Below are 15,626 nucleotides of genomic sequence, written 5' to 3'. Positions count from 1 at the left end.
TTTCTAGCGACTCATACTCACGGTGCCGTGACCTCTTCGGTCGCTTCAATGGGTGGCTCCTTTCGAATTTTTCGGAGAGAGAGAGAGAGAGCGACCGAGAAAAAATAAAAAGCCACAAACCACTACCGCACACGCCCGACGCACGCTGCATACAATTTTAAGGACGGCGCTCCCTGCAATTATCCGCGCTGCATCTGCGAGCCTCCGCACACTTCACTCGACGAGAAGCGACGTCTGACCGTGATGGACACTCTCTGCTTAGCCCCTGCCTCATATATTTCTCACGTCGGTGCACAGGCAGGCATTGCCGGGCCTCCAGGGTAGGGTTTGTGACGAAGTGAAATGTCAGTCACCCACTACCGCCTCCCCCGGCTCCTCCTCCAGCAACACTTTCCACCCTCCCCCCGGACTCCCACCCTCCCTCCGAGAGCCCTCCAACTAGCCTCGTGGTGCACTCCCCCTCCCTCCCTCCCTCGCTCCCTCTCTGCCTCCTCTCCGTACTCTGCCCCCCCCCCACGCCCCGCCTCGCTCGCCGGCGTGCCATGCAAATGGGGGGGGCAGGGTTTGACTGGGGCTTGGGGGGGGGGGATTAAAGTGGCGGAGGGGTTGAGAGATTGTTGAGGAGTTAAGAGTCATTATCACTAAGTTTCAGCCGCAGGGCTGGGAAGCAGACCTTTCCTTATCAGAAAGCACAAAGCGTTTATTTTATTTTATTATTTCAGATGCTAAGGCCACAGCTGCATCTGTGTGCGCGCGTGGACGGCAAGCTGGCAGAGATGGTAGCAGCAAAACAAAAGGATGCGTTCTTAAATCTGCGTATTTTTTTACGAATTACTCCCAACCGATTCTACGTAATTTTCTTTCAATTTAAACCAATTTCATGATTTAACTTCGTGAGGATTTGTGTGATGCTTATTGTTTACCGATAGAGGAAAAAAACTACGAATTTATCACGCGACAACCCAGTTGTTTTTGTTCTGATTGCTATTTGCTTCATTACTGTACTGTACTTTATTTCGTGTTGTCATTGTAGTGACCCAGGTCATGCTCGCGAATGAGACTCCTCTGTCCTGGCCCCTTGAGTTCTCACCCTGGCCACACAAAATCAACGTTGCTCGACTTCCAGCGTTAATTCAGAACGAGTGTGAGGTGTCAAGTGACGTCCAAGTGTGACGTCAGTCAATCTCTCCAACCCAGGCTCTCTTTCTGCTCTGAAGAAGGCACATTTCCCAAAACGTCAACCTGTCGTAATTTTCTGTCACATTGCGAATTCACCAGACCGCATTGACCCGCGTGGTGAAGTACGGTAAATGAACCCTCACGACCCGTGGTGTCGCGTGGGGGTGGGGGGGCGACCCTCGTCCACAGGTGGATGGACAAGGGGCTCTGGGCAGGTGCATAAAAGAAAGTGTCAACGACTAACATCAGCGACTTACGTTAAGACGTGTTGTGATTTTAGCCGCCTAACTTTAATGAAACTGAAATGGGGCCAGGGCATTTTCCGAAACACTTCTGAGACGCCGCGTCTCAAACGCATCAGCCCCAGAGCCATACTCAGCCATCGCTGCCACCACAACCATTAACCAATACCACACCCATCCACCACCACCCAAGACCACACCCATCCACCATCACCCAATACCACACCCATCCACCACCACCCAATACCACACCCATCCACCACCACCTAATACCACACCATCCACCACCACCCCACCCAGCTGCCATCACCAACGACAACAACCGCCACCACTGTTACCACCACCATCAATCCAACACCCCACCCACCCACCACTACCACCAACTACCACCAACCACCACTACACGAGAGGCCCTCCTTGTGTCACTGAGAGCAGCGGTAGTGGTGCCAGTGGTGGTGCCGGTGGTGGTGATGGTGGTGCCAGTGATGGTGGCGGTGGTTGCGGAAGCTGAGATTGTGGTGGTGCGTGTCCGTGTACCGCCCCTGCCCTAGCCGGCAGTGTCCGCCATGCGACGTTACATTTACACCGGAGCCACCGTCGCCGTGACCGCCGCGGCTCACGACGATCGTCTGCAGGTGACAACGGTTCAACCCTCGGGGGCCGGGCTCGGCGCTCGGCACCGCAAGACGGACGAGGGGGTTGGCCGTAGCCAGGTGTCAATAAGGGGCAGGGCACGTTCATTTATGGCAGTGGTTCTTGACGTTTACTGCAGCCTTGTTCCCCTTTGGTTCTCAAGGGTAGAGAAAATTATAATAAATATTAATGAACACAGGTTTGATGAAACAAAGTAGTTCCATTTCGATTTAAAGCTTTCGTGACTGCAGGGATTCATCTTCTTGGTTCTTTCGGTAAAGTCACGTAGAAGGGAAATAATACAATAATAAAAATAAAACATAATAAAATAAAATTCTCACGACGTTTCGGCCACAACACAAGTAGCCTTCCTCAGGTGAAGGAACATAACTGTAGGGACGACAGCGCTCCAATGAACACTGCTAAGCTTGGCAGCGTCTTTTAAGCTGGGTGGGAGGAGCAGAGCGCCTTGACAAAGGAGTTTACATATCAACAGAAGAATTTAGCATTGAAGTAGCTGTGTTAATGTGATAGATTAGCAGGATGTTAAAGTTGAAAATTAGCATGTAACTGGGAGATTAGCATGATGTTAGTGTGAGGGATTAGCATGTAACTGGTCACGGAAGTAGCTATGTTAAAGTCAGAGTTTACATATCAACAGAGGCATTTAGTATATTGACGCTAAATAACTGCAACTACCCAACTATCATACAATAAACCGATGTGAAAGAACTAAATATAAACTACATCAATATAATCAATGTACTCAATATATTCTCCAATAAGCTGATCTATTTACATAAAGTAACTGGGTATACACTACACTATATAATGAATACCATATAGTAAACTGATAAAAAATTAAAATATAAACTACATCTATATTAAATTTTGATTTAAAGCTTTAGTGACTGCAGTAATTCATATTCTTAGTTCTTTCGGTAAAGTCACGTTGAAGGGAAACAACAAAATAATAAAATATATATTCCATATATTATCAATAAACTCAATATACTATCCAATCAGCTGAGCTACTAACAATAAGTCGTTATACATTACAATTCTACGTCGAAAAAAGTGGCGGTTTCTTTTTTTTTCTTTTTTCTTTTCAACGATAGCACCACGGAAAGCGACGAGCTTTGTTCAGACGGACGAGTCCATCTATGCTCGGAACGCAGGAGGGGAGAGAGAGAGAGAAACAGCCACGATGCGCTGCTCTGTCCTGTGTTGCGTTACAATTATGCTATAAATTAGACTACTATACATTACAATATTATACCTTCCAATCTAAACTACATTGTATAATATCGTATACACAGCCTAATGTAAACTCTAACATTATGCATTATATTGATATGCCTCCAACTAAACTTTTTTCTACATTACACGACTATACACCGTAATATACACTGCCATAGACAAACCCCACCATTGAATTATACAATTACGATACTATATATTGCCTTATTCTTAGTTCTTTCGGTAAAGTCACGTTGAAGGGAAACAATAAAATAATAAAATATATATAAAACAATACAAATTCTCACGACGTTTCGACCATAACACAAACGGTCGTCATCAGGTGTGTCGGTTTGCATACATTTATTTATTTTTAAACGGTGTATTTATTTATTATTAAAAAAACGTTAGCGCCACGCGCAGCGATTTGTCAGTTTATTTAGAAGGACTAGTCCATCTATGTTCTGAAAAGAGGAGGGGGGAGACGAAACATTTAATGTATGCTGTCTGAAAGCCACTGTAAGCGTGAACAATCAATTAAGACCTGAAATGGTTTATCAAATCTTTCCAATGATTGCTAAGCCAGAATCCATCTTCTCGGCTGAAATTGTCTCTGTGCTTGTATATGTGGATAGCCTCATGAACGAATCTCTCATGGTAGCCAGATGGCTTACAAAGAACCTCTGTCTTGGAAAAGTCAATGTCATGTGAGCCTACTGAATTATAACAATTATCTGCCACGGCCGAGGTGTTGGTCCTACCGTGTTTAAGGTCTGCTTTGTGTTCACGAATGCGGTCCGAGACATGGCGTTTGGTTTCTCCAATGTAACTACTACCACAGAGGCAACTTCAACGTGACTTTACCGAAAGAACTAAGAATATGAATTACTGCAGTCACGAAAGCTTTAAATAAAAAATTATATATTGCCTTATAAATTATGTTAAACATTACACTGTTATACTATTTATTATACAATATGCTATAAACCATACCATTGACCGTCGTGTGAAAGGTACTAAGAGGCAGTGCCAGCGAAATGGTTTATCACGTCTTTCCAATGATTACTAAGCCAATGAACACTGCTAAGCCAAACTTAGCAGTGTTCATTGGAGCGCTGTCTTTCCGACAGTTCTGTTTCTTCGCCTGAGGAAGGCTACTTCTGTTGTGGCCGAAACGTCGTGAGAATTTTATTTTATTATGTTTTAATTTTATTATTTTATTTCCATTTTACGTGACTTTACCGAAAGAACCAAGAAGATGAAGAAGTAGTTGTACTTGTGTGCCCGTGCTTAATTTGTGGTTCAATGATTTACCTTCTAAAAAAAGATGTGGCCACGTCTCGCTCCCCCAGGGGGTGGTGCACCCCAGGTTACGAGCCACTGAGTTATGGGCACCGCCACTCCCACTGTAGTCGCGCACGCTGGTTTGTTTGTGTCTATGCATGCCTCCATCCAGTAGTGGACTGATGTACGTAGGCAGGACTGTGCCTACATCGTGATCTCCACCCAACAGTAGGTTGACAAAGATGTTGACATTTTATATAATCATTTATGTGACTTCAACCACCCTGACCCTAACAATAATTAACAGATGTTTGGTCAATCCACTGCTGGATGAAGGCCTGCCCACGCAGCTGTCGGCCATGGGCAGGAGAGGTTTTTTTTTTATTTTGGCAGGAGACGAAACCGGGAGGGCTCCCTCCGTGTCCGTGGCTGCGACGACCTCGTTGGACCGCATTAAATTTACGCACGGGATGAGCCCCAGCTGTGCGAGCCGCCGCCAACAACAACAACAACAACTTCCACACCGCCGTGTTGAAGAACAACGCGCGACAGCAAATAAAGACGACGCAGCAGCGAGGGACCCGTCGGGTCGGTCTCCGTGGGAAATGTCAGCGCCACGGATCACGGGACAGGCTGCTCCCCCCCCCCCCCCCCCCGGGTCTGCTCTGAGGGGATCGGAGCGGCAAGGCTCACTCACCCCACTGATTGCCGAAGGCCCTCCACTACAGTGGAGCTCGAGAGATGCCCCCTCCACGCTGGCAAGACGTAGTGGGAGAAGTGGCAGTTACCCACACTTTACCCCACCGGACACGACCTGCCGATTGACCAACTGCGATGAACCCATGCACACTGCTGCTGGGTGGACGGGGGTGGCAAGGGTAGGAAATTAAGAAACTTGAGTTGTTCAACTGCCGCGCCGGGAGATCAAATCCAACCGGCGGCCTCTGGATAGCAAGTCCAGTGTGCTCAACTTCACCCCACAGGAGCGTCCGTAACGACGGATCACGAGTTCTGGGCCGTTATTATATTTTGGGTTCTATCCCTGGATCGTCGGTAAACCCCGGAACGGCGTGGAGTCGATTTCACCGCCGCACCCTCAGCAGCCATTAAATGCTTCTCGATTTTCTGCAGCAGCCCTCGCCAGGTGTGTCCGATGCAGACGGCCAAGTCATTTATGAAGCTCTTGTTTTCAACGTTCGCTCCACGCTCATTTGAGATGTGGACCGATCGCGAGCCGGGCCATTGTGAGGCTGAGACGCTGCACTGGACTCAGTTTTGGCGAAGCAATCGCGCTGTCAATTACGCTCCCTCCCCCAGCCACTTCCACCGTTTCGGCCACGAAGCAGCAGCTTCCGTGCGTGCATCCCATGGACATGGGTCGCTGCAACGTACGCGAGATGTGGTGCGTGCCGGAGCGAGAGTTCTATGAACGGCATCTTGTTGACTCATGAGGGCTATCCTGGGATCCTGGTCCGGGTTCATCTCAATTACCAACTGATCAACAAGGCATTCGCAGCCGAAACAAATCACAACGTTGAGGGGTGGTAGGTGCGGATTGCTCCATAATAATGGCTCTTCCCTAGAAACGGTTAGGTGGCAAGAGTCGACCGTTTTACTTTGAGTGCAATTGAGCTCTCGAACATATCTGTTTAACTTTTGAAGTGGTCGATGGACAACTGTTCAATTATAAACCATTTAAAAATATATACACTTTAACTTCGTGGTATAACATGCAGTCGACAACTATGAGTCGGTCACTCTTTCTCTGCTCTGAATGAGGGCTATTGCCTGAAACGTTAGGCTGTTATACATTGTAAGGCAATATTAATCGTATGTTACGCACACTCAGCATGGTATTGCTTTGTGCGTTTAACGGGATGCCATAGTTTATTTGGAGAGCTCTTGCCAATAACATCTCTTAATTCAGCAGAATTTTAGCAAGCCTGACCTTGCTGATGAGACCCAGAAGGTCGAGACCGTTCCAGAGTTGGCTTTTCCCACGGGTGCTACCGGATGGCACCGGTCTTTAAATCCAACAGGTTGATGGCAAGCAAAACATTTTGCTGAATATTTAGATTTTATATTCTCAGTTCGTTGCAAACTCAGGGTTATGACTTCCCCACCTCACGCTAACCGCCGCCCTCTTTAGCGGTGTCTGTTTGCCAACGCATCAACGCCTCTAAAACCGGATTCTCTGGTGTGCATAGTGCACAAGATGGCCTCAGCATCGCTAAAGTTAATGAGAAGGGCCTTTATGGGCGAGGCTGCATTGAAACAAAAAAACTAAACAATTTTCTCTTTTTCAGAAGCGTGCTGGCCACAAATTACAGCTCAACAAAGTGGTTTATCACGTGGAAATGTATAGCAGCCAAATACTCTAAACGGCCGTTAATTCTAAATGCGGAGGGAAAAACCGGAGGACCCAGAGAAAAATCCACGCGAGTACAGGGAGAGAGAACATGCAAACTCCAAATATACAACAGGCCTCAGGGCCGGGATCGAACCCAGGACCTCCTGCATACCAGGCGAGAGAGTTAACATATCGCCACCACGGCGCCCCATTGGGCAAGGCCACAAGTGGCATTGCCACGTGGCCCACGGCTGCGATCGGGGCCGGATCAACATAAGGGTGGCTCAAGGTCGTGACGACTTATTTCACCCGCAAACTCACGGCTGTCCTCTTTACCAGCGGACCGCTTATAGCAACGCCTCTTGGTCACTGATCCGGTGGCGTCATCCTGGGATAAGCCAAACGGCGGGGAGGCGGTTTGCGGAGCACTTGGCCGTTCGCAAGGGGACAAATTTGGAGTGGATATTGATTATCCACGGTGTAGCTGCGTAGAGCCCTCCCCTCGATTAATCGAGTGCAGTAAAGTCAGGAGGCACTGACAATATATTGGTGTGCAGGAGGCGCACAACGATGCATCAGTCCTGCCGACAGAATTGATTCCCGCGCGAACCGCGCATGTGAGCATCTACGACTTGTACTGTATTAATGTACGCGTGGATCGTTGGGATCGTGTGAGCTGTGTGCATTCGCTTTCATGTAAACGAAACCTCCACGCACTCGCCGATCTAAAGCAGGGAGACCTCTCTTCTATGAAGAAGACACCATTGCCTAAAACATTGCCGGCAGGGGCAGGGTCGCGGGGGCAGGGTTGAAGAGGCAGGGTCGTGGGGGTAGAGTCGCGGGGGCAGGAGGGGCAGGCTCGCGGGGGGCAGGGTCGCCGGTGCTACCTTCATCGCCGCCCTGACTGCCCCGGGGGCTGCTGCTGCTGCTGCTGCCACCGCCATCGCGGCGCTCCGTCTCGGACGCGGGGGGAGCGGAGGCGCTCATGTCGCGCTGCTCCTCCACGCTGCCCACCGACTCCGACTCCTCATCCTGCCGGGGCGGCGCCACGCAAACGCAGAGAGACAAAGATCGACCCGCAAAGCCTTTAACTGACCGTTGGGGCGAAGGCCGTTCTCGAGCACATGCGCGTACACACACACACGCACACATGCGCGTACACACACACACGCACACATGCGCGTACACACACACACGCGCACACATGCGCGTACACACACACACGCACACATGCGCGTACACACACACACGCACGCGCGCGCGCGTTAACGCATGCGCACGCACAGACGCACACACGGCACGGACGAAGACAACGGCAGCTGGTGACGTCACCACGGCGCTTGTGCCAGGATAGGTGCACGTCGAGGCCACGTGACGAGTCGAAGGATCGCTGTCAGGAGGTCACAGGAGAGACCCGGGTGCCCATGGGTTACGTGACTCACGGAGACAATGACCTACAGAGACTGTTGTGCCAAGTTCCGTGAGCGAGTAATTATGAAGGTCGGAACCGCAGACGAGGGAGTGGGTGGCCAGCACCATGTCTCCCCAGTGGCGATGTTTACACTCTGCACCAGGCTACTCATTTGAGGCTGAGTCGATCTAGAGGAGGCCCAGGACCGGTTCAGATATTCGTCACCGGTATTGGCCAATCGAACTTGGGTCAGTGTGCTAACAGCTGCACCGCCGCTCCCCGCACGCACGTGTGCACTCACGCACGTGTGCACTCACGCACGTGTGCACTCACGCACGTGTGCACTCACGCACGTGTGCACTCACGCACGTGTGCACTCACGCACGTGTGCACTCACGCACGTGTGCACTCACGCACGTGTGCACTCACGCACGTGTGCACTCACGCACGTGTGCACTCACGCACACTCACACACACACACGCGTGCACTCACGCACGTGTGCACTCACACACGTGTGCACTCACGCACACACACTCACACACACACACGTGTGCACTCACGCACGTGTGCACTCACGCACACACTCACACACACTCACACACACTCACACACACGCACGTGTGCACTCACGCACGTGTGCACTCACGCACGTGTGCACTCACGCACGTGTGCACTCACGCACACTCACACACACACTCACGCACACACTCACACACACTCACTCACACACACTCACACACACAAGGCGCTCTCCAGACAGCCCGGGAGGGCGCCGCAAACTCGACACCGGGCGACCTTTGGGCTCCTGGAGGTGAGGATTCGGGGAAGTGCGGAGCGGGCAGCTGGAGGTTGGTTGGTGGGGAGTGCGGTGGTGAGATAGTGGACGGAGGAGGGGGGTGAGAGGAGGGGGCAGCTGAGATGGAAGTGGGAGGGGGGGTAGAGATTAGTTTGCACCTACGTGTGCACAGTTTAGGCTTTCACTCCGCGGTGGCAGCGTGTGTGTGTGTGAGTGCGCGGTGCAAAACGAGCCGGCCTGGTTTTTCCAGTGCAGCCGAGTCAGGTGAGGTCAGGTGTTCGGTTTGAAAGCCTCAATTATTCAGCCGCGCACATACACACACACAGCCAGGTGTACGCCGCACGCGTGGGTCCTCCTCTCTCTGGGTAGCCCGGGCTGACGACATTCAAGCAGCCTTCACACCCCACGCACTCCCCATCATTAATACCACTGTCGTCATCAGCAGCAGCAGCCACCATCCAGCCGCTCCTGGGTGAGGGAGCGGATGAGCGAGTGGTGGGCCGTCAAGGTTGCCAGCTGACCCGGCACAGTTTGCACGGCTTGTTTAGGACCGAGGTCTGTTTGACCCGATTGTGCCTCGTTGGGTCCACTTTTCTCCCCCCCCCCCCCATTAGACGGGAGACCCGCGAAACTGCGGCTTGCCCCACAATTATGAGCGCCCTGACTGTGTACGTGTCATCTGCTGCTTTGGAACCCGCGTGGTGGTGGTGGTGGGGGTGGCGTGGGAGTAACGAGAGGCGACAAAGAGAACTTTAAGAGATGCTGCGAATCCTCGCGACGTCTTCCAAGCATGTGGTGATGCACGCGCGCTCTTAACGGGTGCGGACGTGCGTGCGTCTTTGTGTGTCTTGGGGTTTTGTTATCAGCAGAGTGGTGGTGCAGTGGTTAGCGCACTGCCCTATGAACCATGGGCCCCCTACCCCCCCCCCCCCCCACAGGAGTTCGATTCCCGCTCACGGCAAACAATCAGTTGCCACTATCCGAGCCGGTTCTGAGCCTTTCCTGGGTCGACTCAGCCTTAAATGAGCACCTGTTTGTACCTGTGAACCGGAGCCCTGGGAAAAAAAATAAAACAGGCAGCCATCGTGACCGCCACACGACGCCACCGTGCGCCGCCGTGTCGGCCTTAATAGGCGCTCGCTAACAGCACTTGCCCCCCCCCCCCCCCATGAGTTGAGTACTCGGCGACAATGAGGCGACATCAGCACGGAAGGGGTCACGGCTGCCAGCCTAAGGCCACCACCTTCAGTCCACGCTGCCTGGGGTCCAATTTGGGAGTGGTCTGCGTGGGCTTTCGTGTTTTCTGACGTCTCTTGAAGTGCACACGGTGGCTGGAGGCAGGGAGGCAGGCAGGGAGGCAAGCAGGGAGGGAGGCAGGGAGGCAGGCAGGCAGGGAGGGAGGCAGGGAGGCAGGCAGGGAGGGAGGGAGGCAGGGAGGCAGGCAGGCAGGGAGGGAGGCAGGCAGGGAGGCAGGCAGGGAGGGAGGGAGGCAGGGAGGCAGGCAGGCAGGGAGGGAGGCAGGCAGGGAGGGAGGCAGGCAGGGAGGCAGGCAGGGAGGGAGGGAGGCAGGCAGGGAGGCAGGCAGGGAGGGAGGGAGGCAGGCAGGGAGGGAGGCAGGGAGGGAGGAAGGCAGGCAGGGAGGGAGGGAGGCAGGCAGGGAGGCAGGGAGGGAGGAAGGCAGGCAGGGAGGGAGGGAGGCAGGCAGGGAGGGAGGGAGGCAGGGAGGGAGGGAGGCAGGCAGGGAGGGAGGCAGGGAGGGAGGTATCTGGGGTGAAGGAGAGCGGCCGGCCTCGCTTCAAACACGCAGACAAATATTGGAACGTCTGGCGCCCCGGGTGGGGGGGTGGCGTGAGGGTTGGCCGCAGCGGAAGCTCGCAAGACGAGAACATACTTTGTGTCCAAGTCCAACGTTTTGCTTCCATTAAAGATGCGACGAATGGGGTGATGGGTGGGGGGGTGTCTGTGGTTGGGGGGGGGCACCGATGGCCAGGAGGCGCTCAGCGCGATGGCCACTCGGCCTGGCGCAGGCCTCGGCGTGACGCGGCGGAGCACCAACAACTCCTGCTGCACCCTCACCCCTCACCCCACCCTCACCCCCTCCCCCCTCACCCGCCTACCCCCTCACCCATTCCTCACCCCCCCTCTCACCCGCCCCCTCCTCACTCGCCCCTCCCCTCACCCGCCCCCCCTCACCCACCCCCCCTCACCCACCCCCTCCCCTCACCCGTCCCCCCTCACCCCCCTCTCACCCACCCCCTCACCTCACCCGCCCCCTCACCCGCGGCTCCTCGTGCCCACGTGGGCACCAGGCTGAGCCTGCGGGCATCAACGCGAGCCGGCTGTGGGCTTCTTTGTGCGTGGGCTGCTGAGCCACCCCGACACCTCCCCCTCGAGCTTTAGCCACGCGCCGCTGCGTGCAGAGAGATGCCGCCACGTGCATTGCTGTACTCGACGTGTGTGCTGTGTGGGTGTGCTGTGTGGGTGTGCTGTGTGGGTGTGCTGTGTGTGTGTGCTGTGGGTGTGTGTGCTGTGGGTGTGTGTGCTGTGTGTGTGTGTGCTGTGTGTGTGTGTGCTGTGTGTGTGCCGTGTATTACAGGGCGCTGTGTGTGTGCTGTGTGTGTGTGCTGTGTGTGTGTGTGCTGTGTGTGTGCTGTGTGTGCGTGCTGTGTGTGCGTGCTGTGTGTGTGTGTGGTGTGTGTGCTGTGTGTGTGTGTGCTGTGTGTGTGTGTGCTGTGTGTGTGCCGTGTATTACAGGGCGCTGTGTGTGTGCTGTGTGCTGTGTGTGTGTGCTGTGTGTGTGTGTGCTGTGTGTGTGCTGTGTGTGCGTGCTGTGTGTGCGTGCTGTGTGTGTGTGCTGTGTGTGTGTGCTGTGTTGTGTGTGTGTGCTGTGTGTGTGCGTGGTGTGTGTGCTGTGTGTGTGTGTGTGCTGTGTGTGTGCGTGGTGTGTGTGCTGTGTGTGCTGTGTGTGTGTGTGCTGTGTGTGTGCTGTGTGTGTGTGCTGTGTGTGTGTGTGCTGTGTGTGTGTGTGCGCTGTGTGTGTGTGCTGTGTGTGTGTGTGCGCTGTGTGTGTGTGTGTGCTGTGTGTGTGCGTGGTGTGTGTGCTGTGTTGTGTGTGTGCTGTGTGTGCGCTGTGTGTGTGTGCTGTGTGTGCTGTGTGTGTGCCGTGTGTTACAGGGCGCTGTGTGTGTGCTGTGTGTGTGCTGTGTGTGTGCTGTGTGTGTGTGCTGTGTGTGTGTGCTGTGTGTGTGCTGTGTGTGTGCTGTGTGTGTGCGTGGTGTGTGTGCTGTGTGTGTGCTGTGTTGTGTGTGTGCTGTGTGTGTGCTGTGTGTTACAGGGCGCTGTGTGTGCTGTGTGTGTGCTGTGTGTGTGCTGTGTGTGTGCTGTGTGTTACAGGGCGATGTGTGTGTGCTGTGTGTGTGCTGTGTGTTACAGGGCGCTGTGTGTATGCTGTGTGTGTGCTGTGTGTTACAGGGCGCTGTGTGTGTGCTGTGTGTTACAGGGCGCTGTGTGTGTGCTGTGTGTGTGTGCTGTGTGTTACAGGGCGCTGTGTGTGTGCTGTGTGTTACAGGGCGCTGTGTGTGTGTGCTGTGTGTTACAGGGCGCTGTGTGTGTGCTGTGTGTTACAGGGCGCTGTGTGTGTGTGCTGTGTGTTACAGGGCGATGTGTGTGTGCTGTGTGTGTGCTGTGTGTTACAGGGCGCTGTGTGTGTGCTGTGTGTGTGCTGTGTGTTACAGGGCGCTGTGTGTGTGTGCTGTGTGTTACAGGGCGCTGTGTGTGTGCTGTGTGTGTGTGCTGTGTGTTACAGGGCGCTGTGTGTGTGTGCTGTGTGTTACAGGGCGCTGTGTGTGTGCTGTGTGTGTGTGCTGTGTGTTACAGGGCGCTGTGTGTGTGCTGTGTGTTACAGGGCGCTGTGTGTGTGTTGTGTGTGTGCTGTGTGTTACAGGGCGATGTGTGTGTGTGCTGTGTGTGTGCAGTGTGTTACAGGGCGCTGTGTGTGTGCTGTGTGTGTGCTGTGTGTTACAGGGCGCTGTGTGTTACAGGGTGCTGTGTGTTACAGGGTGTGTGTGTGCTGTGTGTTACAGGGCGATGTGTGTGTGCTGTGTGTGCTGTGTGTTACAGGGCGTTTGTGTGTGTGCTGTGTGTTACAGGGCGCTGTGTGCTGTGTGTGCTGTGTGTTACAGGGCGCTGTGTGTGTGCTGTGTGTGTGCTGTGTGTTACAGGGCGCTGTGTGTGTGCTGTGTGTGTGCTGTGTGTTACAGGGCGCTGTGTGTGTGCTGTGTGTGCTGTGTGTTACAGGGCGTTGTGTGTGTGCTGTGTGTGTACTGTGTGTAACAGGGCGCTGTGTGTGTGCTGTGTGTTACAGGGCGCTGTGTGTGTGCTGTGTGTGCTATGTGTTACAGGGCGCTGTGTGTGTGCTGTGTGTGTGCTGTGTGTTACAGGGCGCTGTGTGTGTGCTGTGTGTTACAGGGCGCTGTGTGTGTGCTGTGTGTTACAGGGCGCTGTGTGTGTGCTGTGTGTGTGCTGTGTGTTTGTGTGTTACAGGGCGCTGTGTGTTACAGGGCGCTGTGTGTTACAGGGCGCTGTGTGTTACAGGGCGCTGTGTGTTACAGGGCGATGTGTGTGTGTGCTATGTGTTACAGGGTGCTGTGTGTGTGCTGTGTGTGTGTGTGCTGTGTGTGTGCTGTGTGTGTGCGTGGTGTGTGTGCTGTGTGTGTGTGTGCTGTGTGCTGTGTGTGTGTGCTGTGTGTGTGTGCTGTGTGTGTGTGTGTGCGCTGTGTGTGTGTGCTGTGTGTGTGTGTGCGCTGTGTGTGTGTGTGTGCTGTGTGTGTGCTGTGTGTGTGCGTGGTGTGTGTGCTGTGTTGTGTGTGTGCTGTGTGTGCTGTGTGTGCGCTGTGTGTGTGTGCTGTGTGTGTGTGCTGTGTGTGCTGTGTGTGTGCCGTGTGTTACAGGGCGCTGTGTGTGTGCTGTGTGTGTGCTGTGTGTGTGCTGTGTGTGTGTGCTGTGTGTGTGTGCTGTGTGTGTGCTGTGTGTGTGCTGTGTGTGTGCGTGGTGTGTGTGCTGTGTGTGTGCTGTGTTGTGTGTGTGCTGTGTGTGTGCTGTGTGTTACAGGGCGCTGTGTGTGCTGTGTGTGTGCTGTGTGTGTGCTGTGTGTTACAGGGCGATGTGTGTGTGCTGTGTGTGTGCTGTGTGTTACAGGGCGCTGTGTGTATGCTGTGTGTGTGCTGTGTGTTACAGGGCGCTGTGTGTGTGTGCTGTGTGTTACAGGGCGCTGTGTGTGTGCTGTGTGTGTGTGCTGTGTGTTACAGGGCGCTGTGTGTGTGCTGTGTGTTACAGGGCGCTGTGTGTGTGTGCTGTGTGTTACAGGGCGCTGTGTGTGTGCTGTGTGTTACAGGGCGCTGTGTGTGTGTGCTGTGTGTTACAGGGCGATGTGTGTGTGCTGTGTGTGTGCTGTGTGTTACAGGGCGCTGTGTGTGTGCTGTGTGTGTGCTGTGTGTTACAGGGCGCTGTGTGTGTGTGCTGTGTGTTACAGGGCGCTGTGTGTGTGCTGTGTGTGTGTGCTGTGTGTTACAGGGCGCTGTGTGTGTGTGCTGTGTGTTACAGGGCGCTGTGTGTGTGCTGTGTGTGTGTGCTGTGTGTTACAGGGCGCTGTGTGTGTGTGCTGTGTGTGTGGGTGCTGTGTGTTACAGGGCGCTGTGTGTTACAGGGCGCGGTGTGTTACAGGGCGCTGTGTGTTACAGGGCGCTGTGTGTTACAGGGCGCTGTGTGTGTGCTGTGTGTTACAGGGCGCTGTGTGTGTGTTGTGTGTGTGCTGTGTGTTACAGGGCGATGTGTGTGTGTGCTGTGTGTTACAGGGCGCTGTGTGTGTGCTGTGTGTGTGCTGTGTGTTACAGGGCGCTGTGTGTTACAGGGTGCTGTGTGTTACAGGGTGTGTGTGTGCTGTGTGTTACAGGGCGATGTGTGTGTGCTGTGTGTGCTGTGTGTTACAGGGCGTTTGTGTGTGTGCTGTGTGTTACAGGGCGCTGTGTGCTGTGTGTGCTGTGTGTTACAGGGCGCTGTGTGTGTGCTGTGTGTGTGTGCTGTGTGTTACAGGGCGCTGTGTGTGTGCTGTGTGTGTGCTGTGTGTTACAGGGCGCTGTGTGTGTGCTGTGTGTGCTGTGTGTTACAGGGCGCTGTGTGTGTGCTGTGTGTGTACTTTGTGTAACAGGGCGCTGTGTGTGCTGTGTGTTACAGGGCGCTGTGTGTGTGCTGTGTGTGCTATGTGTTACAGGGCGCTGTGTGTGTGCTGTGTGTGTGCTGTGTGTTACAGGGCGCTGTGTGTGTGCTGTGTGTTACAGGGCGCTGTGTGTGTGCTGTGTGTTACAGGGCGCTGTGTGTGTGCTGTGTGTGTGCTGTGTGTTTGTGTGTTACAGGGCGCTGTGTGTTACAGGGCGCTGTGTGTTGCGGGGCGCTGTGTGTTACAGGGCGCTGTGTGTTACAGGGCGCTGTGTGTT

The 15,626-nt window shown here is 53.9% G+C and overlaps 1 protein-coding gene across 2 annotated transcripts in view; it reads right to left on the bottom strand.

Moving 5' to 3' along the window:
• LOC116958305 (nucleolar protein 4-like) overlaps nucleotides 1-15,626 on the bottom strand; it is a 372,491-nt gene that overhangs the window by 60,572 nt on the left and 296,293 nt on the right. For both annotated transcript variants that reach the window (XM_032980855.2, XM_076071964.1), the window contains exon 5: nucleotides 7,815-7,959. In XM_032980855.2, the coding sequence (XP_032836746.2) occupies nucleotides 7,815-7,959 (145 nt within the window). The remainder of the gene's footprint in view (nucleotides 1-7,814; nucleotides 7,960-15,626) is intronic.

The sequence above is a fragment of the Petromyzon marinus genome, chromosome 3 (genome assembly GCF_048934315.1).
Source record: "Petromyzon marinus isolate PM22_M1 ecotype Great Lakes invasive population chromosome 3, UKy_Petmar_22M1.pri1.0, whole genome shotgun sequence".
In the NCBI taxonomy this organism is placed as follows: domain Eukaryota; kingdom Metazoa; phylum Chordata; class Hyperoartia; order Petromyzontiformes; family Petromyzontidae; genus Petromyzon; species Petromyzon marinus.
This window is presented reverse-complemented; position numbering and strand designations above follow the sequence as displayed.